The following is a 27,709-nucleotide window of genomic DNA, read 5'->3' as shown; positions in this document are numbered from 1 at the left end:
ATGAGAAGGTTTCAGGCTCTACTAGATCTCTACGTTTCCAGGACTAATGTCCTCTGCATGGCTGCCTTACTTTGGAGTTTGCCCTTTTTGATCCTGGTCCCCATCTCTGTTCTCACTTGCAGAGCTTTACTTTCCAATACTGTCTGTAATTTGTCCCAACTTCACCTCATTTGGACTTTGAAATTCCACCCTTTGCATCTTGTATACATTATCTCATTCCTTAATAGAAACAAATTAAAAAATAATTAAAAAAAATGAACACATTCAGAGACCGAAACCTGCAGATGGCAGACACCAAGTCACAGGAATACGTCGCTTGAGCCAGAGCGCTGCTTGGGAGTTGTAGTCCGACGCCCCGGCACGCACTTCCGCGCCTCTCCAGTTTGAAAAGCGGCCTTTCCCCGGCGAGGTGGGCGGGGCGTCGAGGCTGAGGCCCGCTTGAAGCCCCGCCCTCTCCCCTTTCCGCTAGCCGGGTTCGCACTGGAGGGGCGCGCCCGGTCGCGGAAGGGGCGTATCCTTTTCCTGGGGCGGTGCTGCCGCGGCCGGCGTGCGCGGGGAGGTCCTGGTGCCCCCCTCCCCGAGAGGGCCGCGGGGACGCAGGGCGGGGCGGGGCGGGGCGGGGCGGGGCGGGCCTGGCGGGAGGGTGGCGACCCGGCAGGCGGGGCAGGGGCAGGGGCGGGCTGGCTCTGGCTCCTTCTTCCTCCGCATGTGGCTGGCGGCGGCAGAGCAGTTCAGTTCGCGCACTCCCGACCGCCCGCGTCCCTTTCGGGCTCTCCTCGCGTCTCTGGAGCCATGGCGTTCGCCGAGACCAACCCGGCGGCATCCTCCTTGCCCAACGGCGACTGCGGCCGCCCCAGGGCGCGGCCTGGAGGCAACCGGGTGACGGTGGTGCTCGGCGCGCAGTGGGGCGACGAAGGCAAGGGGAAGGTGGTGGATCTGCTGGCGCAGGACGCCGACATCGTGTGCCGCTGCCAGGTGAGTCGGCCGGGCTCAGACGGGAAGCCAGCCCGGGAGCTGGGGCCCAGAACTCGAATCTACGGTCCAAACTAAGGTGTCACCTTGCCGGTCTCTCCTCATGTTATGACCTACAGCGAAGTGGAGAAATGGCGGGAGGTCAGAGACCCCTGACCAGGGGTCTTGGGTTGAGGGTTCGGGGAGGCTCTGGAGGAGAATGCAGGTTGATGCGGTGCCTTTGAGATGCGCGATGCCTGGAGAGTTGCAGTTTTCGGTCTGGGGACCAGTGCTCAAACCCGGGACTGGGTCAGGGTGGAGGCGGGATACGGTTTTGAGTTTGAGGATGTACCGCTCGAGGCCTGCCCCCGACTCGGAGCCGGAGACCCTGCGCGGCCGCAGAACCTTCCCCATCCTCACCCACCCGCCCAGGGGGACCAAGTGGGCCGAACTGCCCCGAAATCCAGACTCACCGCTCCTGCACCTGCAGGCCCCGAGCTTGAAGAGCTTTGCCGCCTCCGGTCCACTTTGTTGACGCGAGAACCCACCTCCGGGCTTAGAACTGTTTAATGGCCCCGTTTTCTTTTTTCCTCTGTACCCGGTATACTAACGGGAAATTATTTTTACTTGTTGGTCCCAGAGGAAGGAATCCTAGCTCTTTTACAGGTGAGGCAAGTAAATACACGGATGTCAAATCCAGTATTTAGAAATATTTACATTGTTACGCTCACATCTAGAACGAACCCGGGAAATGGAATAGTAATGTACTTCCTACCGGGAGACACGTGGTTTCCAGTGTAAGCTTTCTTCCTATTTGTCGTTTGCTTTGAAGCAGCCTAGAGGCTAGGCCTTTGTAAAGGCTCTTAAATAACTATTACCAATTTCAAAAATCGAAATAGTTGAGCAATAACCACTTTCAAAACAAATTCTAATGTAATATCTGAAGTTACCTGCTCTCTGTTTAGGTTGCAAGAATCTTTCTTCCCCCTGAACATACATGACACAACGTGATGACACTGTGTATGTTAACAAGTTTTTATGCCCACTTGATTGTTAGTTTTCTACCTAAAATGGAACACCATTTGAGCCTGCAGAAAAGCTAATCGTAGGTACAGCAAAAGTTAAAAATGCAAAAAAAAAAAAAAATCTTGTTTTTTTTTTTTTTGCAGGCAGAAATCCACCCTGTCCATTCCTTGGATAAGATAGCTGTTGGCACCAGTGGCCTCTTAGCACCACCACCTTCCAGTTATCCACCCCTCAGGCCACACACATACCTTGCTTAATGACACCCCTAAAGGGTTGCCTTTGAATTCCTGCCTCTCGCTGCTTTAGGAGCTGCTCCAGAAAGCTGGCCTTCACCTTCCTTTTGTCTTAAAATCAAATCTGGCTGTGCTGTGGAAAAAGTAGTATGGGGGCACCTAATTCTTTCTGGGTAGGAGGGGAGAGAGGCTGTTTATTTACTTCACTCATTTCTGACATCTTTCTTACCTGACAATAGGAGTCCTCAGGTTGAGCCACATCATGGCTTGTTAGAAGACTGGGGGAATGTTACCATTTTGCATTTATTCTAGAAGAACCTCAATTTTAATATCCCTTTGAAAAGTAGTAGAATCAGTCTGTTGATTGGAGACGGTGTTACTATGTTACTGTAAAGGTTGTCTTGAAGGAGGTCATGGACCAATCTGAACTGATGCCCTTGGAAAGGCTAGAGAGACATGGTTGAGAAGGAGCCAAGTTTGGCTTTAAAGTGTTAGCTGAAGATAAAGGCTTATTAGGCAGACTTTACTACCTATGTCAACTTTTAACTTACCTTCCTTATTTAATTTTAAAAATTTGGTATTCTTCTAGTGGCTTTTAAGAAGGGTTCTTATGTCTTATTAGTGCAGGTAAACAAGTAATGAACAGATTTCAGTATATCCCTTTTGTTTCACCTTGGTTAACTTTAGGCACTTCTAGTCGGCTGACGTCTACTTAGTGAAGTTCTCCTGGCGTAGAAAATTGAAGGTTATGGAATGTTGAAATTCTTAATGAGTATGTATAAAGAGCCGGGGAAAGTCAGCTTTAGGAAAGACATTTGGACCTTGAATTGCTTTGTTTAATGATTCAAGTTTTGTGTATTATTGAAAATAATATGTACTTTATTAGAGTTTAATCTATGTATTTTTGTCATATTCATGCCATAAACTCTAATTTTATACTGTGTTTCACCAGCAGTGGTATATATATATATAATGTATCTCTATTTCAATAATGGAATCATAAAATAAGGAATTTCTTCCAAGAAGAATACAATTTAAAAAAAAAAAGACACTGTATATATAAACTGTATATTTTAATATATAAAATGCTTTTTTGGAAAGAATAGATGCAAAACTGGTGTTGTTTCATCATTATAGCACTTAAGGGGTATATTTCAGATTCAGGATTTATAGAGCATTACTTATAACTTGTTAGATGCTCTAGGCCCTTAAATAAGTATGTAGGACTTGCATGAAAGAATGACTTAATTTTAAATCGATAGGTCTCTTAAGAAAAAGAGAAGAATGAATAATTAAGCATAGGACCAACTCCTTGCACTGTTCACTCATCCAGCAATGATATAGTGAGTATCTACAGGGGACCACTTAGCCCAGAATTAAAAGCTGAAAAGTGCAGGGCTTGTGCCCACAAGGAGCTTAGAGACTAGTGGATGACTTACCTAAATAAGTGTTGCCAGGGTAGGAATGAAGAAGGGTGCTAGGTCTTTCAAGGATTAAAGTATGGGAATAGGAAGGCCCTTTTCTATAAGGAACCCTATTAGAGTCCCCCCTATCCTCTCCAAGTAAACTATGATTCTTTATTTCCTTTATTTTGTTGAGTAGAAAGTACAAGAGCTTTTAACTTTGCAATTTATACCAGGCCTTAAGCAAGGGCTTATTTATTGTTGGGCAAAGTTAAGTTTGGTAGTCTTGGTTACATTGACAGGCATGAAGTTGCCAGTGGTCAGGCAACTTGAGCACTATTTCCCTCCTTTGTGTTTCCCCCCCAGGGTTTTAAAGTTAACATAAAGAGGAAATATTAACTAAAATTAATTATAAAGGGAAAGCATATCCTGTCACTTGCTATGTATAAAATTGGCCATCAAAGGAAACACACTGAAAAATCGTAAATTTATAGCTGGATACTGGTATATGCTGCAGGCTCTGAAACCAGTATTAGCAAGTGATAAAGACATGTAAAAGACAGGCCAGCAGCAGACTGCGACTTTCTCCTTGAAATAATCAGAAAGGTTGAAAGATAACTTAAAAGGAGTTAACATCAGTGTTGTTTAATGCCTTGACCTTGTACAGCTAAAATCTTCTAAACCATTTCTGTAATTTTGAAGATGGTGGAAAATTAGCATTTAAGGTAAGCCATTCTTGCATTTTTATAACAATTGCTGTTTCTGTGTCTCCTGACCATCAGGGTTCTTTCTGATGTGTAATAGTTCCCAAGTGAATACCAGTGTGTGGTTAAATCTTGCTTTCTTGGATTATTTTGCTTTCCTTACTAGAACATACTTTTTTCCCCCAAGAGGACGTGTTCCTTTTTTGTTTTTTCCTTAGCACCTTTGTGAGGCAGAAAGGAAGTAAATAAATACTCAACCAATATTTACTGGGGGACCTGGATCACCTTGAGAAATTTCTTCGAAATCAGTCCTCTAGCTCTTTCTTTTCAATTATTTTAACATACCTGGGACAGTGTAATTGACTGTTGGCCTAAGTTTTAACCGTTGTGGCGCAGTGGTTAACGAATCCAACTAGGACCCATGAGGTTGCAGGTTCCATCCCTGGCCCTGTTCAGTGGGTTGAGGATCTGGCGTTGCCCTGAGCTGTGGTGTAGGTTGCAAATGAGGCTCAGATCCTTCGTTGCTGTGGCTGTGGTGTAGGCAGGGGGCTACAGCTCTGTTAGACCCCTAGCCTGGGAATCTCCATATGCCATGGGAATGGCCCTAGAAAAAGCAAAAAGACCAAAAAAAAAAAAAAAGTTTTAACATGGAATCCCCAGCAACTGTGGATTAATTTTTGTTACTTAGTATTTTTAGCAAGTATTTTTTACCATTATGTTCGAAGGCTTTATTAGTTTAAAGTCTTGTATCTGTGAGAAAATTGATAACTGATATTTGTCATTTTTGTGTGTTTCCGCCTCAGATGTCAGCTGAATGCTATGTACTTCTAGTAGTTTATCTCGGCTGAGAGCAGTAGATCTCAAAGTATGATCAATAAGGATATCTCAAGTTGTTTACTGCTTAAACCTGTTGTATTAGTGTATATAATATACCATCATCTCTATTTTGAGGCATGAAGTTTTAAATTATACGAGATCATCTCAGTATCTGATCAATATTATTCTGTTTCTCTAATCTTGGTGAGAATGTGCGGGTTAGTTGGGTAGTTTCAAGTATCTAGGAAAGATTGTTGCCTCGAGCAGATCTAGAGTGAACTGGTAAATTGATATATACTTAATAACTTACTTACTGGGAAACTGGATGCAAAACTACTTATCTTTTGGGGCCTAGGTCAGATTTTGACATCAAGGATTAATGTGGATGAGTGAGTTACATACCTTTAAGTGAAGATTGGTGATGTTAGAATACTTTTGTCAGTGGGAAAAGGGGACACGAGTATTCAGTATTGTCTGGGGAAAGCAATTGAAAAGAGCAGTGAATAGATGATAGTTCCCATGGATACTTTGGCTACTCTGCAGATTCTTTAAGTTGAACCAATTTTTAATTATGTTTAATTCAATATAAAATTCCTGTTTAAAAAATAGGAGGTCCCAGGGAATTTTTTAAAGTGAGGTTTTTGTCTGTATCAAGTTTTTTTTTTTTTTTTTTGGCCATTTCTTGGGCCGCTCCCGAGGCATACGGAGGTTCCCAGGCTGGGGGTCGAATCGGAGCTGTAGCCCGCCGGCCTACACCACAGCCATAGCAACACGGGATCCAAGCCGCGTCTGCAACCTACACCACAGTTCACGGCAACGCCGGATCCTCAACCCACTGAGCAAGGCCAGGGATCGAACCCGCAACCTCATGGCTCCTAGTCGGATTTGTTAACCACTGCGCCACGACGGGAACTCCTGTCTGTATCAAGGTTTTTAAAAAACCTTTTAAAGAAAGAATTTTATGCATGAGAGAAAACTTTTTTGACTTGAAATCTGTGGTTCAATTGCAGTGTGTTTTTTTTTTTAAATATCTTTGTAAATGTAATGATTAGGTGAATTTTTATCAAGCAAAGAGCTGCATACCATTTCGGGTTTATGCATTTTTGTTGTTGTCGTTATATGTCTGATCCTCCCATCTATCCCTGGTCATCTATGCCCCTTGTTTAGTTAAGTGTGTATATTAGAATTTGGTACCTGGAGTCTAGAGTTTCCTAACTAGGAACCTGAGGTCCTCCAGGGTTTTGCCCTTTTCCATTTTCATTGTGAGAAGTTGTTTTCTGGTGGTAATTTAAGGTACAGAAATACAAGGTACCTGAGATTTTCATCATTTGTGTGACATTTGTCTGTATATGAACTGGAAGGTAACCACAATACTGTAAGGTAAAGTGGCTATCTTAAGCTTTAAAGAGGTAATTGAGCAGTGCACTTGGATACCTTTGCTAAAAAGAAATTCAGACACCCTGTATATGTTTTCTCTTCCTATCTAGTGTGTCTGGTTACTGTTGAATTGTTCAATTTGATCAACTTATGCTAGTGACTTAACTTGCTCTACTTTGAAATCATAGGCTAATTGCAATTAATTACACAAATGGTTTTATGAAAGAACAGTCATCCTTGTTTGTAATTGCTATTTATTTATTTATTTTGCTTTTTAGGTCCTCATCCATGGCATATGGAGGTTCCCAGGCTAGGGGTCTAATCGGAGCTGCAGCTGCCGGCCTGCATCACAGCCACAGCCACAGCCACATCCACGCCAGATCCGAGCTGTGTCTGCAACCTACACCACAGCTCACGGCAATGCCAGATCCTTAAACTACTGAGCGAGGCCGGGGATCGAATCTGCAACCTCATGGTTCCTAGTCAGATTCATTTCTGCTGTGCCACGATGGGAACTCCTTGTTTATTCATTTTTTTCATGTGTGGCATATGGAAGCTCCTGGGCCAGGGATTGAGTCCCAGCCACATCTGCAGCAATGCCAGATCCATCAACCCACTGCGTGGGGCCAGGGATTGAAGCTGCAGCTCTGCAGTGACCCGAATTACTGCAGTCAGGTTCTTAACCCACTGCACCACAGCAAGAACTCCTATAATTGCTTTATTGCTGTGGATCGACAGATGTTTTAGTTTCAGCAAATCTCCAAATGTTTCATTGGGAAAGGGCTGCAGGCCTTACAGTCGTTACCAAGAAACTGCACAGATTAATAAGCATCGACTCAAAAGATTGTTAAGTTTCTAAGAAGCTTGAACACTAGATAAGAAATAGGAACCCTTTTTTGGTTGCTGGCATAGTTCAAAGGCACGAGGTTCAAGGCATTGCTGCTCTCTGCTGTAATGCAGTGTTTATACTGACTTCTTGATTGATGTTCATTTTGAGCTGTGTGATTACAGTACAGTGTTGATGTATTCAGAGCACAAAGGACAAAGAGAAAATCCACAGACTATTTTAGAAGCCTAAGTGGCCTGAGAAATGCCTCTGGGCCCTGTGCATGAAATTGTTAGCCCTCAACACTGTTGCTAGAAAAGAGACATCATTGTTTCAGGTTTGTAACACTGTTAAGAGGCAGATGACTGCCTTTATTGCCTCTCTCACAGTAGGAACTCAAAATCAGGAGTGATTTTTGGGAGGAGGAAGATGGAATAGCAAACTAAGTTAAGAATCAGGAGACCGGAGTTCCCCTCATGGCTCAGAGGAAAGGAATCTGACTAGCATCCATGAGGACGCAGATTTGACCCTGGCCTTGCTCAGTAGGTTAAGGATCTGGTGGTGTTGAGAGCTGTGGTGTAGATCGCAGATCTGGCATTGCTGTGGTTGTGGTGTAGGCCAGAGGTATGACTCCAATTCAGCCCCTAGCCTGGGAACCTCAATATGCCACGGGTACAGTCCCAAAAAGACGAAAAAAAAAAAAAAAAGAATCAGGAGATATATATATTTTACCTTTTAGTATCGCAACCACGGCATTTGGCTAGGGGTCCAATCAGAGCTGAAGTTGCTGGCCTACACCACAGCCACAGCAATGCCAGATCTGAGCTGTGTCTATGACCTACACCACAGCGCACAGCAACACCAGAGCCTTGACCCACTGAGTGAGGCCAGGGATCAAACCTGCATCCTCATGTTTACTAGTCAGATTCATTTCCACTGACCCACGACAGGAACTCCCCGCTTCTAAACTTTTTAAAAAAGAAATCTCTCCTGGACCTTTGGAGCTTCAAAACTAGAAACTTCATACCTATCAACATCTCCTGATCCAAACTTTTATTCTAGAGTTGGGCTTGACAGCCTCTGGTTCTGAGAAGCCATGGAAAGAAAATTTAAAACAAGTTTCTTCTGACTTTCTTTGTTTTTTGTCTTTTTAGGGCCGCTCCTGCGGCATATGCAGGTTCCCAGGCTAGGGGTCAAATAGGAGCTACAGCTGTTGCCCACAGCCACAGGCATAGCAACGCCAGATCCAAGCTGCGTCTGTGACCTACACCACAGCTCATGGCAACGCCGGGTCCTTAACCCAGTGAGCGAGGCCAGGGATCAAACCTGCAACCTTCTGGTTCCTAGTTGGATTCGTTTTTGCTGCGCCACAACGGGAACTCCTGACTTTCTTAAGCTTAAAATCAAAATGGGAAGAAAAGTATACCTGGAAAAACTGAGAACAGTTACAAAATAACTAAATACTGTTATATCATCCCTGTATCCTGCAATACTGTGTATTTTTTTGGTACTGCGGGAAAGGTTTGTTCTTGACAGTGTAAATATTAAAATTTAGAAGTTAATCGCTTTTTAAAATTGAAGTATAGTTGCTTTATGATATTGTGTCAGTTTCAGGTATACAGAAGTTATTGTTTTTATATTCTGCTATTACTGGTGCAATATGTGAACTTAGCCAGCTGTATGCATACTATGTTCCAATGAGTTTGTTTTTTCGAGTCATTTGAATTTTTTGTTTGCAAGCCATGGCAAGAAACTGTCTTAGGCAAAAAGGGGATATGTTTGAGGGAAGAGCAGGATGACCAATCCTTAGAGTGGCCTGAGACAAAGGCAGCTCCTGGGATCCCTTGCAGCCAGAACTGGCAGCTTTTCGCCTTAGGATGCTCACTTAGGTGATAGGCATCTCCCAACTCCTAACTGCCTTCCTAGCAAAAGCAAATTCCCAAGAGAGTGGTGCTTGATTGGCCCAGGCTCGGATCAGGTTTCCTTGCCTGGATCCATTACTATGGCTGGAGGTGATGATTAGAGGATTTACAAAGTAAGGGGTGAGCGGGAGGGAGGTAGAGAGACTGAAGGTACAAAAGGCATAGCTGACCTACAGTGAATTTCATATGGGAAAATAAAGAGATGAGGAAACATTAATTCAGGGTTATTCTTATTTGTAATTGTTTTCTGATACACTGTAGACCTCTAGTGCTTTTCTAGAGGGAAGACTGGCATTAAATAGGTTTTTATTGTTTTCACTATAATTAAATTAGAGTTAGCTGTATTTTTTTAAAAAAACTAATTAAAAGTATATACAAGAAACTTTGTTCTTCATTTTTGAAAACATAGAATTTTAGTTCTGCTTTCTCCCTCTCCCCGTCATAATGTTCTCATTTATTGCAGTGAAATACACTGTTTTTCCTGGTCATTAAGAAACTTATTTAATATTTACGTTCAATATTAATGTAAGAATAATGGTCAAAGAAAATTGGTAAAATAAACTCCAAGTTAGGGGATGTTTTTGTGACTGGTGAACGCTCATTGGATGACTGCATTTTCTTTGATTTATCTATTCTGAATACTATTAATTTGGGTTTATTCTACCGGGGAGTAGAACAGCTTTATTTTCTAGATAGAGTAGGTAAATTTTGTTTTCTAAAATTAATCAGTCCATATCAAGTAAGTACTAACAATGTCATAGCACTTTATTGATCACCATGGGAGAAGCAAAGAAACTGAGTCCTTATACTTAAAGAATTTGTATCTATCATCTCACATCTATCCCTACTCAATTTTGCTTTTATTACTGTTATTTAATATAAGGAAAACATCATACAAGGCATTATAAACCTATATTTTAACTCAGAGACTTGCCCCAACATTCAACCACATTTTTGTTTTTTTGTTTCTTGGGGTTTTAGATGTTTTAATTTCAGAATTCAAAATGCTAAAAAAAATTAAAGACATCTGAGATTATTAAGAAATATATTCTGTTGATATAATCAATCTGGAAAACAACATTAATTGCTATTGCACAGCTCTTTGTCCGTAAAACTGTTAATTGAGCAGATTCTTTTTTTAGGTTAAGTAATATAAAACACACAACAATGAAGATTAAAAGTCACTGCTAAATACTACATGAGTGACTGGGGTCATAAAAAAATTATGGGAATTTAGCAAAGCAGCAGAAGGTAGTTACATATAACTATTAATATGAATATGTGATTAATATTATATCTGAGAGAATAGCTTACCACATTTACTTGGGGGCATCTCTGTCAAAAGTAGATCAAAGGATATATTTATCACCCATCATTTATCTGGCCTCCCCAGGGCTACTTAGGAAAACCCTTAAGTGTAATTAAACAAATATGTTTTTGCCACTTATCTTGGTACAGGCTCCATAGAGCTGCTGGGGTGAGAAGCAGTTCTGTCACAAATAGGAGGTCCTGCAACCTGAGAGGACATGCACATCCACAGGTTCTGCATCCAAGGATCCAACAACTGTCAATCGAAAACATGTGGAAAAAAAAATTCCAGAAAGTTCCAAAAAAGCAACCTTGAATTCGTTATGCTGACCACTATTTACCCAGCATGCACATTGTGTTTCCAATTTACATAGCATTTACATTGTATTAGGCATTGTAGGTGATCTAGAGATGATTTAAAGTGTGCTTGAGGATGTGCATAGGTTTTATGCAAATACTACACTGTTTTATACAAGGACTTAAGCATCTGTGGATTTTGGTATCTTTGGGGGTCCTGGAACCAGTCTCCTGTGGATGCAGAGGAAGGACTGGATCTGCCCTTGCAGTTTGCTGGTGGGTGGTGGTGGTGGTTGGTTGAGGTGATGGTTGGCAGTAGAGGTCCTGCTGAAACCTCTTTGATTTGCTATGTAATAACACATGATCTCTCTTCAGACCTGTGTTTGAGGACAATTTCCTGATCTCCCAAGACGAATTTTGTATATTCCGATCTATAAATATTTTAGGTAGCACCACTTAACACTTAACATTTGAAGCTTCATCTGTGTTTTTTTTTGTGAAATGACACTGCGCTAAAACTTACTTCAGGGAGTTCCCATCCTGGCTCAGTGGAAACGAACCTAACTAGCATCCATGAGGACGCGGGTTCGATCCCTGGCCTCCCTCAGCAGGTTAAGGATCCAACATCGCTGTGACCTGTGAAGTAGGTTGCAGATATGGCTCAGATCTGGTGTTGCTATGGCTGTGGCATAGGCTGGCAGCTGCAGCTCCAATTTGATCCCTAGCCTGGGGACTTCATATGCCGAAGGTGTAGCCCTAAAAAGAAAAAAAAAGAAGGGACATGTCTTCCTATCTCTGAGAAACCTGACTTCTTCCGTTTCCAGGTCCTGTCAGGTGTTACCATTCAAGTGTACCAGAAATAGTGGGGAGAGGAGAGGGAATAGCCAAACTATTGTAAAGCCTCTAAATAAGTGTTTCTGGTCAACAGTTAGGTTTTCTTAAGTTAAATTGGTATTTTAGCAGGAGATCATTAATTCACTTTGGGAGGAGATTATTACTTGCGTTTATTGTCAGGTTCATTTTTCCCATCTTGTGTTGCAGGGAGGAAATAACGCTGGCCATACAGTTGTTGTAGATTCTGTGGAATATGATTTTCATCTTTTACCCAGTGGAATAATTAATCCGAATGTTACTGCATTCATTGGTAAGTATATAACCTGAACTTAGGGATTTTTTTCCCCCAGAATGATAATAGTGTTCATTTTTCATTATCTAAACTGGTTTAATCTCTAAATCAAATGGTTCATTGATTGCTTATTAATATTGACAGTGATACCTTGGGAAATATACCTAACTTTGGCTGTTTTACAGTTTTTAGATCTTTTAGCACTAATACTTTTTGGAATGATTACTTTTCATTTATTTCTGATCACTGGCAATTTTACTTCTATAACAATGTTAGGTCATCAAGTCAGCTTTCCAAACAGTGTGAAGCATTATAAGAAATATGGGAGGTCTGTGTTTCATGGGTTGATTTTGAACTTTTATAATGTAAGATGCAATCTGTCATTTTCTATTTAGTTTTTTTATTTTTAAAAATGCTAATCGCAACCCATTAAATTGATTATATGGCCACTAATAGGCCCCCAATTTGAAAGACATGCTTTGGAATCTGCTGTGATCTGATTCAGTCTGCCGAAAACTCTGTAACTAGTTTCTTTCAAAATGACAGTTTCACTTTATTTAAAAGAAATTTCTAATTATGTTGAGTGTAGTTTTAGTGTTTTATATGCTATGTTATGTTCTCTTATGTATGTATTTGTATTATACTACTGTTTAAAACCTGGGATTATTTCTGTGATAACTCCCTGATAAATTGGAATGTCCTATTGATCAAAATACCTCATTGAGATAGTTATTGTGGACGTCTTTGTTTAAATACCACCATGTGTGCCTATATTAGAAGTACAGATGTTTAAATTTGAGATTTTTATTTGTGTTGTGTGTGTGTGTGTGTGTGTGTTTTTGTTTTGTTTTGTTTTTCTATAGGAAATGGTGTGGTAATTCATCTACCTGGATTGTTTGAGGAAGCAGAGAAAAATGTTCAAAAAGGAAAAGGTATGAAAGAATGAGTCTGCTTTGGCTGGTAATGAGTTATTATAATTGTAATAAATTATTATTTTTACTGAGATTTCATTCCAGAAAAGATTTAACATTTTGGTCTCCTACTTTATTTTTTATAGTGATTTTTGTTTTTTCCATTATAGCTGATTTACAAGGTCTCCTGCTTTAAAATTACAAGTTATTGTAGGACACATTTTTGTTTAATTTTTAAAATATTTTTATTTATTTTTAAATGATTTTTTTCCCTTATAATTGGTTTCCAATATAGTGCACATATTTTAATGTCCATTATTAACTTTAATTCATTGCAATTAGTATTTTAAACAAAAGGCAGACATAACAAGGTTGTTGTGTCAGTCCTGAGTTTTTGCACATTGGTCATCTGTAAACTTTATCTACAATTACCATGTGTTGGTGGCAAAACTCTAGGAAATTCATTTTGTCATTTGTGCTCAAGTCAGCATCCCCTTTTGCCAAAGTCAGAGATTAGCTGAAGGCACATCAGGAGCTCCTGGCCTCACTGTGTACATGTTCCTCTCCTTTCCTAGAGGATCTCGACTCCCTTGGTTGCCACAACCCAGGGATAAAAGAGGGTCGTTTAGGTCCTTCCCTCCAGATGAGGGATTAGTGCTCCTTCCATCTTAAAAAAAAAAAAAAAAAAGTCTTGATTTCCCATATTTTCTCATCTTTTCTGGATTTTTGGAATTCTGTTTACAGTCAATTTGGCTGCCTTGCCAGAGTTTGAGGAGAATGTGGCAGAGCCAAAAATATTCAATTGAGGATAATCAATTGTAGTTTCTCCTTAGCTCATATTTAAAGTACTGCATTCTATTATGTTGTTAAAGTTTATTTTTCACATTTAAAGGTAGCAGTATCCCCTCAAGTGTTCCTAACAGCTAAGTCTGACTTAGAATTCGTAGAATCCTGTCTTGCTGTGATCTCTGTTGTTCTGCCTGAATTTTTACCTATGTGCCTGTCATTTATTTATTTATTTATTTATTTATTTATTTGGGCTGCACTCGCGGCATATGGAGGTTCCCCTGGCTAGGGGTCAAATTGGAGCTGCAGCTGCTGGCCTATACCACAGCCACAGCAATGCCAGATCCGAGCTGCATCCGTCACTGAGCCATGACGGGAACTCCCAAATACTCGTTTTAAAAATAGGGCTTAGGGAGTTCCCATTGTGGCGCAGTGGTTAACGAATCCAACTAGGAACCATGAGGTTGCAGGTTCGATCCCTGGCCTCGCTCAGTGGGTTAAGGATCTGGCGTTGCTGTGAGCTGTGAGCTGTTGCTGTGAGCTGTCGTGTAGGTTGCAGACGATGCTCGGATCCCGTGTTGCCGTGGCTGTGGTGTAGGCCACTGGCCACAGCTCCGATTAGACCCCTAGCCTGGGAACCTCCATATGCCTCGGGAGCGGCCCTAGAAAAGGCAAAAAGACCAAAATAAATAAATAAAAAATAAATAAAAATAAAAATAGGGCTTAGTGGCTTGTCCTTAGAATGCATACAGCCTACTATGTCTTTAAAGAAAGATATTTAGATTCATTTATCTATCCACTCAACTATTATTTTGGGGGAACATTTATTGGATGACAGGGCCCATGCTGTGAAAACGGATGACCCCTGCTCTCAGGCATTCGTACTTAAATGGGCAGATATATCTTGTTATAATTCCATATGATAAGTACAGTAATTGATAGTACTTTGGAGGAATTAGAACATTTTGTTACTTTGTTTAATCACACTTTTTATAATTGCCTTTTGGAAAAGGTACCACTCCCAAAATTAACTTTCCTCTCAAAATGGTCCCTTTCTCTGCACCTCACTCCCTCGCCCCCTGCCGCCAACAAAATGCTATGTCCTACACTTTTGTTTTGGATTCCTAGAAGTATTTTATGTGGCTGGCTGGCCTGAGTTTGGAGCTTTTCATTTTTATTTATTTTTTTTGTCTTTTGTCCTTTTGTGGCCGCACCCACGGCATATGGAGGTTCCCAGGCTAGGGGTCTAATTGGTGCTATAGCCACTGGCCTACACCACAGCCATAGCAACACCAGATCCAAGCCACGTCTTTGACCTACACCATAGCTCACGGCAGCACCGGATCCTTAACCCACTGAGCGAGGCCAGGGATGGAACCTGCAACCTCATGGTTCGTAGTCGGATTTGTAGTCGGATTCGTTTCCGCTGCGCCACAACAGGACCCAGAGTTTGGAGATTTTTAGAGGAAAACACTTAGATGGAATTTGTGAATGAGTTTGTATAATGAATGACAGGTGACAAAACTCTTGTTAAACATCTTTCCTATGCAGAAGAAAAGATACTAAAATGATTAATTCAGTGAAAAATGCTAAAAATAGTGTATTTCTTAAGAAGTTAAGATTTAAAATTATTGTACAAAATGTTCAATTAAATAAATCTTTTTTTCCCCTTCCCTCTAGGTCTGGAAGGCTGGGAAAAAAGGCTTATCATATCTGACAGAGCTCATATTGGTAAGGGGAACATAATGCATTTATTTATAACAGTCTTTTTTGTCAGAAACTTATATGAAAGCATTTAGTAGCCAATTTTGGGTTTAATTTTAGTGAAAACTAAATAGGATGGATAATACGTTTCAAATACATGAAATCTTACTAATTTTTTTTTCTGATTTTGATAAGGACTAGGTTAAAATTTACCTATGTCTGAAGAATTAGCTAATCATATGAATAATTTGAGCAGCAGTTCATGAGACAGCTCTACTTCTATTAAAAAAGAAGCCAGAGTAAACTACAAAGAGCACAATTTATTTGCACATATTAATACTCCTGTAAAAGTAGATCTACAATCTGGCAGATATTTAGAGTGATTCTTTGTACCTAAAATGTTAATGATACTGCTTTTGAAATGATGTGGATTTTATTCACACTAGCCTCTCTTCCACTGGTTAGAACAAACTGGATTTTAAAGTTACTTTCAACCCTCAGCGATATATTTGAGACTTGTTTCCCTGTTATTATCCTGCCTGTGAAGTGATAGAATTTATAGCTAGCAGTGACATGATTAAGAGGCAATAACCAGAAAAGGTAAGGAACTATAAATGTTAGAAACTTCTATAATTGATTAGAACTCTTAAATTGTATTTAAATATGGACGTCTCTTGAAGTGCTGTAGTTTGAGGATTGATCTCCATTTAACAGACAACCCCATCAAAATTTTCTTGTGTATTTATCAGGCAAGGGTCAGAACCTCCAGATGACAATTACAGATTTGAATCCTGTGCATAATTTTAGGCACCCAGTAAAATAGCTTATTTGAAGCAAACTGTACTGAATTGACATACAGCTTTTATGTGAAAACTCCCTTCTCGTCACATACTTTGCCATGGGCTTAATCTATAAAATCTGAAAAGAGCAGTTTGTGGTTACTACTGCAAAACACTTTTTTTTTTTTTTTTTTTTAATTTTAGGGCTGCACCTACAGCATATGGAAGGTCCCAGGCTAGGGGTCGAATTGGAGCTGTAGCCACCAGCCTACACCACAGCCACAGTAAGGCCAGATCTGAGCCTGTCTACGCCTTATACCACAGCTCATGGCAACACTGGATCCTTAACCCACTGAGTGAGGCCAGAGATCTAACCTGTGTCCTCATGGATGCTAGTCAGATTCGTTTCCGCAGAGCCACAACGAGAACTCCTGCAAAACACTTTTATATTTGTTCACATTGTCCTATGTGTTGTCTGTGAGTAGATTGGTATTCTCCATACTGAAAACTTGGCTAGTTTTGAGTGTGACTAGCCAAAATGTATAGAATACGTAGTTTTTATAAATACATATTTTTTATAAACCGAAACAGGCTTGTGAGTCATTTATATTTCACCCGACTGTATTTAAACCATGAGAATATTAACTATCAGTTGTGTTTAAATTGAACCTTTTCTTTGAAGAGCTCATAGTTTTTTCTTTTTTAGCAAAACTGCAATAGGTATTTTCAGAATGATTAATAGCATAAATGCATAATTATACAAAAAAAGAAAGAAAGAAGCTTTGCCATCCCAAATAATAACATGCAGTTTGGTGAGGACTCAAGGGTTTCATTTTGTTTTTATGAGGTAGGAAGTTGTTAATTTGTCCTATGTGTTGGCCATTTTAAGTCTCTTGTTAAAAAAAAAAAAAAAATCAGCGAGTTCCCCTTGTGGCTCAGTGGAAACGAATCCAACTAGTAACCGTGAAGTTGTGGGTTCGATCCCTGGCCTTGATCAGTAAGTTAAAGATCCAGCGTTGCCGTGAGCTGTGGTGTAGGTTGCAGATGCAGCTCAGATCCTGCGTTGCTGTGGCTGTGGTGTAGGCTGGTGGCTACAGCTCCGATTCGACCCCTAGCCTTGGGAACCTCCACATGCTGCAGGTGTGGCCCTAAAAAAAAAAAAAAATCATGCTCAGCCTGTCAGCTTTGTAAAGTATTTTTGGTTATTTCTTTGTCTTAGTTCTTTTAAGCTTTTACATATCATCACTGTAGTGCTATAATAGAGAAAGCAATTTAGTGTAATTTTTATTACTGACAGTCTCTTAGGTAATAATGAAAATTACATTTTTGTGCGTTACTTTTATAGTGTTTTTATATGCTCACACTCACTAATCATTAATCTTATATATGTTCTATTCTTTACCATGAGTCATCTTTAACTTCCTAGTTTTTATGTGTAGCCTCTTGATACTCATTGCCTCTGTCCTGTGGATCAAGTAAGGCGTTGTGATAGATGATGAAAGCCTCTGCTTATCTTCAGAACTTTGCAGTGGTCCTCTGTCATCTGCCGTGTGAAATTCAATATCTTAATCTGAATAGCATTTATTTAGGACTGCAAAATAGGATCATACCTACCATAGTTACCCTTTGAGTAACTTATAACCTTAATATGCCTAATCAAATTCCGGACTTCCCATGTGGCTCACAAAATAGGCAGAATCAGATACGTTCAACCATGTAGACTTAATCGATGCTGATGATATCAATCTCTTGGGAAAACATAGTATTAAAAGAGATACCTGTGTTCCTGGATTCTCCACCTGTCTTTTTTTGTCTTTTTAGGGCCATACCTGCGGCATATGGAGGTTCCCAGGCTAGGGGTTGAATCTGAGCTGTAGCTGCCGGCCATCTGCAACCTACACCACTGGTCACAGCAACACCAGATCCTTAACCTGTGTCCTCATGGGTACTAGTCAGATTGCTTTCTGCTGAGCCATGATGGGAGCTCCTCTACCTTTCTTCATTACAAACGCTTTGGGTCTGTCACTTGACAGTTTGCATCCATGGATATAGCACAGTGGTTAAGAAAGTTTCTTAACTACTTTAGCGGACAAAAACTCAATAAAGAAGTGAGGCAGAAGGAGCCAAAGGGACCAGAGTAATAAGAAAGTAATGTGCTTTAAATCATAATAAATATGAATCAGTTTTATAATTTTTAAATAATTTCGCTGTGTTTCTTTAATAATGATGTTTCCTTTTCAGTATATGTGTGTTCTTAAAGGAAAGCATTTCTGATAGAGGAGAACTGAGCCCCTAGGGGATAACTCAGACAAAAGTTTAGATGTTACTAGTAATGTGTGTAATAATATCTGTATTCTTTAAAACATGTTATTAAAATGTCTGTAAGCACTATGTACTTTTAGTTCAATTCCGAAATGGTGAAAAGAAGTAAATAATGTTGGAGTTCCCCTTGCACCTCAGCGTTAACAAACCCGACTGATATCCATGAGGACACAGGCTCAATGCCTGGCCTTGCTCCGTAGATTACAGATCCAGCGATGTCGTGAGCTGCGGTGTGGGTTGCAGACACGGCTCGGATCCTTCATTGCTGTGGCTGTGGCATAACATAGGCTGGCAGCTGCAGCTCTGATTCGACTCCTAGCCTGGGAACTTCCACAAGTTGCACATGTGGCCTTAAAAGCAAAAAAAAAAAAAAAAAGTGAACAGCTTTATCAGAAAAATTAGCTAACTAACTGGAAAATTGCTGAGGATCATTGCTATGAAACCACTTCAAATTTTCACTCCAGGGACTCTTACCATAGGCCTGAAAGGACAATTCTCTAAGCTCCATTGTAATCATGGCATTTGATTTCTCATCTCAGAACTAAGCACATGACCTAGTCTGGTACATAGATGCTTAAAAATAGTAGTTCTTTCCAAGGATTTTAAAATTTTTTCATAAATCATGAGATTGTTAGTACAAACTAGGATGTGTACTAGAGCTTTCTTAAGATTAGTATTTACATGGTGTCTTTTTCTATCCTCTAATAATCTTTAGCCCATCTATGTCTTTATATCTCCTTTATTGTTGACAAAATATATGTGGGTCTTGCTTTTCATTCATTGTGACAATGTACCTTTTAATTGAAGAACTGAGACTATTTACATTTAGTATATTATATTAGCAATTGGGTTGAATTTGTATCTGCTTTTTGTTTTTTTTGGTTGTTCTTTGTGGTTTTTTTTTTTCTTTCTTATTTCCTTGAGATTGGATATTTTAAATATTATCTCTGCTATTAGCTTATGAGCTGTACTTCTTGTTTCATGAATTTTGGTGATAGTTCTAGGATTTATGATATGTATCTTTAAATTTTCATGATCTACCTTAAAATAATATAGCATTTAGCCTTAGGTCCTTATAATAAAATGCTTGCATTTCCCTTGTCCAGTCATTTGTGTTATTATTTTCATATATTTCATATTTACATTACTATAAACCCCACAAAACACTGTTAATGTGTTAGCTTTTTTAAACAATTTTCTTTTAAAAAAATTTAAAAATGACCAAGTCATTGGCTAGTTCTTTTCATGAGCATGCTTAAGCAAGTATTCAAGGAACCATTACATTATAATTGGGCCCTGTCCCACTGAATCTCATAGCAGAATTTGTAGTATAGGGATGCTTAATGAGAAAAAGAGACTGAGAAATGGCTGAAAAAATGAAACTTGGGGGGGAGTTCCAGTTGTGGCTCAGCGGTAGCGAACCTGACTAGTATCCATGAGGGTGTGGGTTCAATCCCTGGCCTCACTCAGTGGATCCAGCATTGCTGTGAGCTGTAGTGTAGATCACAGATGTGGCTTGGATCCCTTGTTGCTGTGGCTGTGGCATAGGCCAGCAGCTGTACCTCCCTTTCAACCCCTTCACTGGGAAATTCCATATGCTGTGGATGCAGCTCTAAAAAATTAAAAAATAAAATGAAATTTTTTAAAGCATTTGAAATCCAGCTTTACTGGATGTCTGTCCTCTGATTCAGCAAGTACCTATTGGATGCCTACTTTGTGTCAGGTGGGGTTGGGCACTGAGGACTCAGAGGTAGAAAAGACAAAAACCCCTTCGTGGAGCTACTGCAGGAAAGACAGGTAATGTACCGTGGCTTACAGTGAAAGTTCTGAGGAGAAAAAGTAAATCAGAGAAAGGAGCCAGGTAGTTTCAGGCATTTGGAGGAAGTAGATGGGGGACTATAGTTTTAGATAAAGTGGCCGGGGAGGTTTCACTGAGAAGATGACATTTGAGTAATAACCTGAGGGAAATACAAGATGAATAAGGCCTAGAGATACGCCATATGCTATTGAGCCGATAGATGACCATACTGTACTCTGACTTAAAGTGGCGTATTTAACAAAAAAAAAATGGTGGAGTTTCCATCTTGGCGCAGCAGAGATGAATCTGACTAGGAACCATGAGGTTGCAGATTCGATCCCTGGCCTCGACCAGTGGGTTAAGGATCTGGCATTGCCGCAAGCTGTGGTGTAGGTCGCAGACGCAGCTCGGATCTGGTGTGGCTGTGGCTGTGGCTGTGGTGTAAGCTGGTGGCTACAGCTCCAGTTAGACCCCTAGCCTGGGAGCCTCCTTATGCTGTGAGTGCAGCCCTAAAAAGCAAAAAAAAAAAAAAAAAAACCCAAAAAACCAAAAACAAAAAAAAGTGGTGGTAGGGGAGAAAAGACCTGAGGAGATATGAGAAGCAGCAAAATGGATATTACATGTCCTGAGGCTCACACTGGACCTTTCGATACAGTAAACAATAGTTTGCTGTAATAAAACCTAACTGTAATAATTAAAAAAAATAATAAGGCAGTGTTCATAAAACTTAATTACTGAAAGTGCACAGTTACCTTTAATTTTAAAAATTAGACTGAATCCCCAAGCTGGCATTTTGTTTGTGTGTTTTCAATGGCTGCTCTGTAGAAAATGGAAACGCTATTCAAAGTAACTTCAGACAAAGGCTGTTCTTTCAAAAATGGTAATTGTGGGGGCATGCCGGGGTGAAGCTTTATAAAAGTAATTATTCTGGTTCCACCAATAGCTTCTCGGAGCCTAGAAAAACCTAAGAAGATATTAGCTCTGTGGTAAGGTACTTGGCTCACCTGCTTTCCAACAGTTATTTGTGATTTGCCAGTTGCCTTGGTAACTTTGTTGAACATAGAAAATAAAACATACTAAAATGCACATTTTTTTTTAATTCAAAAGAAACAGCCTACTCCAAGATCTCAGTATTGTCTTAACTGATTTGCAAAATCTGAGTTTAATTGAAACCGCTCTTAAGAACTATTTTGGCCTTTCAAATGTAGATGAGAAATGCTCTTGGCTGGGCATCAAAATAGGAACACGATAATGAGCTAAACCCTATAGAATGTGATACCTATTTATAGGCCAAGGTTTAGAGTCCATGTCACAGAAAAATAAGTAAACATTTTAACATACCACGTAATATAGCAAAGTGCTGCATGAAGAGTATATACATACATATTTTACTTCTATAATCAGTGTTTACCTTATTATGTAGAGCCTTCTAGTGCCTGAAAAAGGTACTCTTAACCAAGGAGGTAGGAGACCTGTATACTGAAAACTATAAGACACGGCTGAAAGAAGTTGAAGAAGACATGGGTATATGGAAATGCTCATGAACTGAAAGAATTAATATCATTAAAATATTCATACTACCCAAAGCAATCTTAGGATTCAGTGCATTCGGAATTCATGCAATTCCAATGGAGTTTTCCACAGAAATTAGAACAAACAATTGTAGAATTTGTATGGAAATGCAGAGAACCCCCAATAGTCAAAGCAATCTTGAAAAAGCAAAATAAAGTTGCAGGCATTATGCTTCCTGATTTCAAATTATATCAGAAAGCTATAGTAATGAAAACAGTGTGGTATTAGCATGAAAACAGACACATAGATCAATGATATGTAATAGGGGCTCTGAAATAAAACCACGTATGTGGTCAATTACAACAAAGCAGCCAAGAATATACAGTGGGAAAAGGACAGTCTCTTCCATAAATGGTATTGGGAGAACTGGACAGCCAAAAGAATAAAACTGGACCACTATCTTAGTAACTCAAAATGAGATTAAAGACTTGAAGAACCAAGGAACTGAAACCATAAAACTCCTAGAAGAAAACATAGATAGTAAGCTCCTTAACACTGGTCTTGGCAGTGATTTTTTTTTTTTTTTAATTTGACAATAACAGCAAAGGCAACAAAAGCAAAAATAAAAAAATAGGACTCCATCAGACTGAAAAGATTTTGTATAACAAGGGAAACCATCCACACAATAAAAAGGCAAGCTACAATAGGAGAAATAGTTGCAAATCATATATCTGATAAGGGGTTAATTCCAAAATGTATAAAGAACTCATATAATAGGGGGAAAAAAATCCCATTAATAAAAGGACATCACAGGAAAAAAATTCAGTTAACCAAAGGACAGAGGAACTGAATAGATATTTTTCCACAAAAGAAAGATACTGCAGATGACCCACAGATACAAGAAAAGTGCTCAACCTCAGTACTCATTAGGGAAGCACAAATCAAAACCACAGGGACATTTTACTTCGCACACAGAATGTCCAGCATCAAAAAGACAAGAGAGAGGCGTTCCTGGTGAGGCTCCGGGGTAATGAACCCTACTAGTGTCCATGAGGATGTGGGTTCGATCCCTGGCCTCACGCAGTGGGTTGCGTATCCGGCTTTGCAGTGGGCTGCTCAGATCCGGGGTAATGAACCCTACTAGTGTCCATGAGGATGTGGGTTCGATCCCTGGCCTCACGCAGTGGGTTGCGTATCCGGCTTTGCAGTGGGCTGCTCAGATCCCATGTGGCTGTGGCTGTGGCATAGGCTGGGAGCTGTAGCTCAGATGTGACCCCTAGCCTGGGAACCTCCATAGGCTGTGGGTGCGATCCAAAGAAAAAACGGGGGCAGGGGCAAGAGATAATAAGTGTTGAGGATGTGGAGAAAAGGGAACTCTCGTGCACTGCTGGTAGGAATGTCCATTTGTGTAGCTGCAGGGAAACCAGTACAGAGAGGGGGAGGGAAGGGGAGGAGAAGAGGGAGAGAGAAGAGAGGGTGCAGAAGCACATTCAGACAAGAGAAGTACATGCCTCGGAGCCAAGGCCTTGGAGGATGCAGGTGTGATGGGGTGGGAGGGCAGTGAGGAGGCGGAGCCTCGTGTAAGGTCAAAGGCCAGGTTGTGCAAGGAGGCCTTGTAAGACTTTTGTCTTTTAAGGACTAGAAAGACATTGGGTTTTTAAAGATGAGAGTGGTGACCTCATATTTGTGTCTTAGAGAGAAGGCTTTGGCTACGTTACAAAACAGGCATTAGAAAGTCCAAGAGTGGGCATAGGCCCACTCATGTTAGGAAGCTCCTGCTTTCATGAGAGATGATGGACGCTTGGGACCAGTGAAGGAGAGGGAGGTAATCAACATAAAATTCCGATTTCTGGAGTCCAGAACTTGACAAGGATATGGTAGTAAACTGAGCTTTGTAGAATTGTAGGGTGAGGTATTCCAAAGTTGCTCTCTTAAGGACTCATTTTTAAAATAGCAGAGATTGCAGTAAATATGAGTGAGCAGGCATGTTTTCATATTAATGTATTCAGTTAGCATTATAATCTTCACTCCTACCATTTTTTCCCCCATTTTTGGCTGCCTTGGGGCATATGGAGTTCCTGGGCCAGGGATCAGATCCAAGCCACAGTTGCAACCTAAGCCACAGCGTTGGCAAATCCAGATCCTTAACCCACTCACTGTGCTGGGCCAGGGATCAAACCTGCATCCAAAAAAGCAACAATAATGGTGGGAGTGAATGGAGTTCCCGCTGTGGCACAAAAGGGTCAGTGGCGTCTCGGGAGCGTTGGATGCAGGTTTGATCCCTGGCCCAGCACAGTGAGTGGGTTAAGGATTTAGACACTTACATCGCAACACAACAGTGGGAGGAAAAAGTATGAATACATGTAGGTGTAACTTGGTTCCCGTGCTGTACAGTGGAAAAAAAAAAAAAATATATATATATATATATAAAATATATCTGTCCAGTTTGTCATAAAGAAATTAAGTTGAAGGGATTTATAACTTCAGTAATTTAAAATGCAACATGTTTTGCTTTCCTATATTTTGTTTCAACAACTGTGATTTTGTTTTTTTCCCCTCAGTATTTGATTTTCATCAAGCAGCTGATGGTATTCAGGAACAACAGAGACAAGAACAAGCAGGAAAAAAGTATGTTTTTTGTATGTGTTCTGTGTGTGCACGTGTGCACAGTCTTTTGTGTTTAAATTCTAGGCCAGAAGCTCAAGAAAAATAAGTATTTATGGAAGTTCCTATTGTGGCTCAGTGGTAACAAGCCTGACTAGTATCCATGAGGATGTGAGTTCAATCCCTGGCCTCGCTTAGTGGGTTAAAGGATCCGGCGTTGCCGTGAGCTGCGGTGTAGATCACAGATGCGGCTCAGATCCCATGTTGCTGTGGCTATGGTGTAGGCTGGGAGCTGTAGCTCTGATTTGACCCCTAGCCTGGGAACTCCCATATGTTACAGGTGCAGCCCTAAAAAGCAAAAAAAAAAAAAAAGAAAGAAAGGGAAAGAAAAATAAGTATTAGAATATCCTATTTAAACTTGAGAGAAAATAACATTGTGAAAATAAACTTACAGGAAATAGCATAAACAGAAAAGAATCATAGTAACCTCATCCTTTGTGTTGATCTGAACATGAGAACGGCATCTTTCTTGTCTAACTCAGAGCTTGTTTTGATTTATTTTTAAGTTTGGGTACCACGAAAAAGGGCATTGGTCCAGTTTATTCTTCCAAAGCTGCTCGGAGTGGACTCAGGATGTGCGATCTCGTTTCTGACTTTGATGGCTTCTCTGAGAGGTAACCACCTTGGGTTTCAAAATGGAAAGAATGTGTGGATTTTTAAGAATTTTTAAAGCCCAGGATGCAAATTGATAAAGTCATTATTCTAGTTGAGTAGTGATGGTTGGCTTTTTTCTCTGTTTCATTTGAAATATTAAAGGTATTTTTTTATTACATGCCAGCTAGTCCTCAATGTCGGGTTAAATAATTTCATGAAAAGTAACGTGATGTTGATATCACATCAGTACCCCCAAAAAAGACAAAGCCAAAATTGTATTTAAGGATTGTACCTTGGAATGGTTTACTGAGACACCGAGAGGGGTGTGGCAGTGCTGTGGTGGGATCACCATGCCTTAGGGTCTTGATCCTTAGATTTTCAGGTCCAAAGACTCCGTTAAAGATGCCTAGGAAAGGAGTTCCCGTCGTGGCTCAGTGGTTAAGGATCTGGCATTGCCGTGAGCTGTGGTGTAGGTCTCAGACGCGGCTCGGATCCTTCTTTTCTGTGGCTCTGGCGTAGGCTGGTGGCTATGGCTCCGATTAGACCCCTAGCCTGGGAACTTCCATATGCCGCAGGAGCAGCCTAAGAAATGGTAAAAAGACCAAAAAAAAAAAAAAAAGACTCCTAGAAAGAGGGAGTTCCCATTGTGGCTTAGCAGAAATGAACCCGACTAGGATCCATGAAGATGTAGCTTCCATCCCTGGACCCACTCAGTGGGTTAAAGGATCCAGTGTTACCAGGCGCTATGGTGTAGGTCTCAGACACTGCTCAGATCTGACATTGCTGTGGCTGTGGTGTAGGTCAACAGCTGTAGCTCTGATTGGACCCCTAGCCTGGGAAACTTCCATATGCCACAGGTGCAGCCCTAAAGAGCAAAAAAAAAAAAAAAAAAAAAAAGACTTCCTAGAAAGAATTAGGGTCTCAGGTACTGGTGAACTGCTGTGTATCTAAACTCACCCTGAAAAATAGAACTGTCATATGAACACAATCTCTGTGAGAGTCCTAATCATCATTAAAAACCCCACTATGCGATGATTCAGTTATGGGGAGTTAGTTGGTTGCATCTAATAACAGGTGTCATCAAAGAGCTCTCTCCGTTTTCGGTCAGCAGTCTGCCCTGCCGGGGCACCTCCGCTGAGAGTATCAGAGGCAATTGCTAATGTCTGCCTCTGTCTCTTTTTAAAACCATCACGTAGGGTGGTCCCCTTTTTTGGTCTTGCACACAGTACGCTATAGTTAGTTCCTATTTAAGTCTTGTGGTTACAGATCTCATCCTTTCCTACTCCTCCTGCCCCTCACACACCTCACCTTAATTATATTGTTGATAATCCTATTGGTAAAAAAAAAAAAAAATAGCATGAGTGCAGCTTTTGTTCATGTGACTGATCTCCTTTATCGGATTCTCTTTTTCAGCGGGTAATTTCAGTTTGGGGATTGTTATTAAGGCCACTTATCTCCAGAAGCCCTTTGGATGGAGTATTATTCAGACTATTTTAAAACCGAGCTAATATCTTGATTTATCTGTATTTCTTAGGTTCAAAGTTCTGGCTAACCAGTACAAATCTATATACCCCACCTTGGAAATAGACATTGAAGGTGAATTACAAAAACTCAAGGTAACGCTTTCTGATCTTTATCATTTCCTTTTCGTGTTGGCCAAATTGGCCTCCAGAGCCTTCACTCGTTCTGTCTTTGTGTCAGGAACTGAAAACATAAGAAAGAAGAACATGTGCTCTTTAATTTCCTTTATGAAATTACATTGTGACCGAGAAGATCCATAAACTATTAAATAGTTCATAGAATAATAAGTGCCACACATATTTGCCTAAAGCCTTATAGGTGAGAACTGGTAAATTGAATTGTTTGTACTTTTTAAGTCTAAAGTATGATGGGCCTAAAGGGGTGTGGTATGTCTAAGTAACTTCACTTGATGTGGCTTAAACGAAATACTGAGTAGGGAGCAGGAGTAAAGTACCTGAAAATAAAGTTCGACAGGTAGGGACCAACTCACAGGCCTTAGGGTGGTCTTATATGCAGTGAGAGGGAGTTTAGCTGTTGAATAGTTTTGAGCCAAAAAAAAATAAAACTAGATTAGTTGTTACATAAAAAACACTCACAGTGGAGTTCCCATCCTGGCACAGCGGAAACAAATCCGGCTAGGAACCATGAGGTTGCGGATTCGATCCCTGGCCTTGCTCAGCGGGTCTAGGATCTGGCGTTGCTGTGAGCTGTGGTGTAGGTTGCAGACATGGCTTGGATCTGGCGTTGCTGTGGCTGTGGTGTAGGCTGGCCACTACAGCTCTGATTAGACCCCTAGCCTGGGAACCTCCATGTGCCACAGATGCAGCCCTAAAAAGTCAAAAAGACCAAAAAAAAAAAAAAAAAACCACTCATAGCAATTTGGAGGATAAATCAACAAAGGGGCAAGTAAGAAGCTAACCACCCATTTAAGACTGGTACCCATTTGACTCTTAAAAGCACTGTGCAGACCAAGGTCTGTCCACTCACTGAATTCCTCAAAAAAAAAAAAGGGATGGAGTTTCCATTGTGGCGCAGTGGAAATGATTCTGCCTGGGAACCATGAGGCTGTGGGTTTGATCCCTGGCCTCCCACAGTGGGTTAAGGATCCGGCGTTGCTGTGAGCTGTGGT

At 40.6% G+C, this 27,709-nt stretch overlaps 1 protein-coding gene across 1 annotated transcript in view; it reads left to right on the top strand.

Annotated features, from left to right (window-relative positions):
- Positions 1-662: 662 nt before the first annotated feature.
- The window catches only part of ADSS2 (adenylosuccinate synthase 2), a 39,213-nt gene continuing 12,166 nt past the window's right edge, over positions 663-27,709 (top strand). The window contains exons 1-7 of the mRNA XM_047754833.1: positions 663-975; positions 11,905-12,007; positions 12,853-12,921; positions 15,367-15,417; positions 24,363-24,429; positions 24,972-25,079; positions 26,594-26,675. Of these exons, the coding sequence (XP_047610789.1) occupies positions 793-975; positions 11,905-12,007; positions 12,853-12,921; positions 15,367-15,417; positions 24,363-24,429; positions 24,972-25,079; positions 26,594-26,675 (663 nt within the window). The 5' untranslated portion in view covers positions 663-792. The remainder of the gene's footprint in view (positions 976-11,904; positions 12,008-12,852; positions 12,922-15,366; positions 15,418-24,362; positions 24,430-24,971; positions 25,080-26,593; positions 26,676-27,709) is intronic.

This window comes from Phacochoerus africanus, chromosome 12 (assembly GCF_016906955.1).
Source record: "Phacochoerus africanus isolate WHEZ1 chromosome 12, ROS_Pafr_v1, whole genome shotgun sequence".
Taxonomy (NCBI): Eukaryota; Metazoa; Chordata; class Mammalia; order Artiodactyla; family Suidae; genus Phacochoerus; species Phacochoerus africanus.
This window is presented reverse-complemented; position numbering and strand designations above follow the sequence as displayed.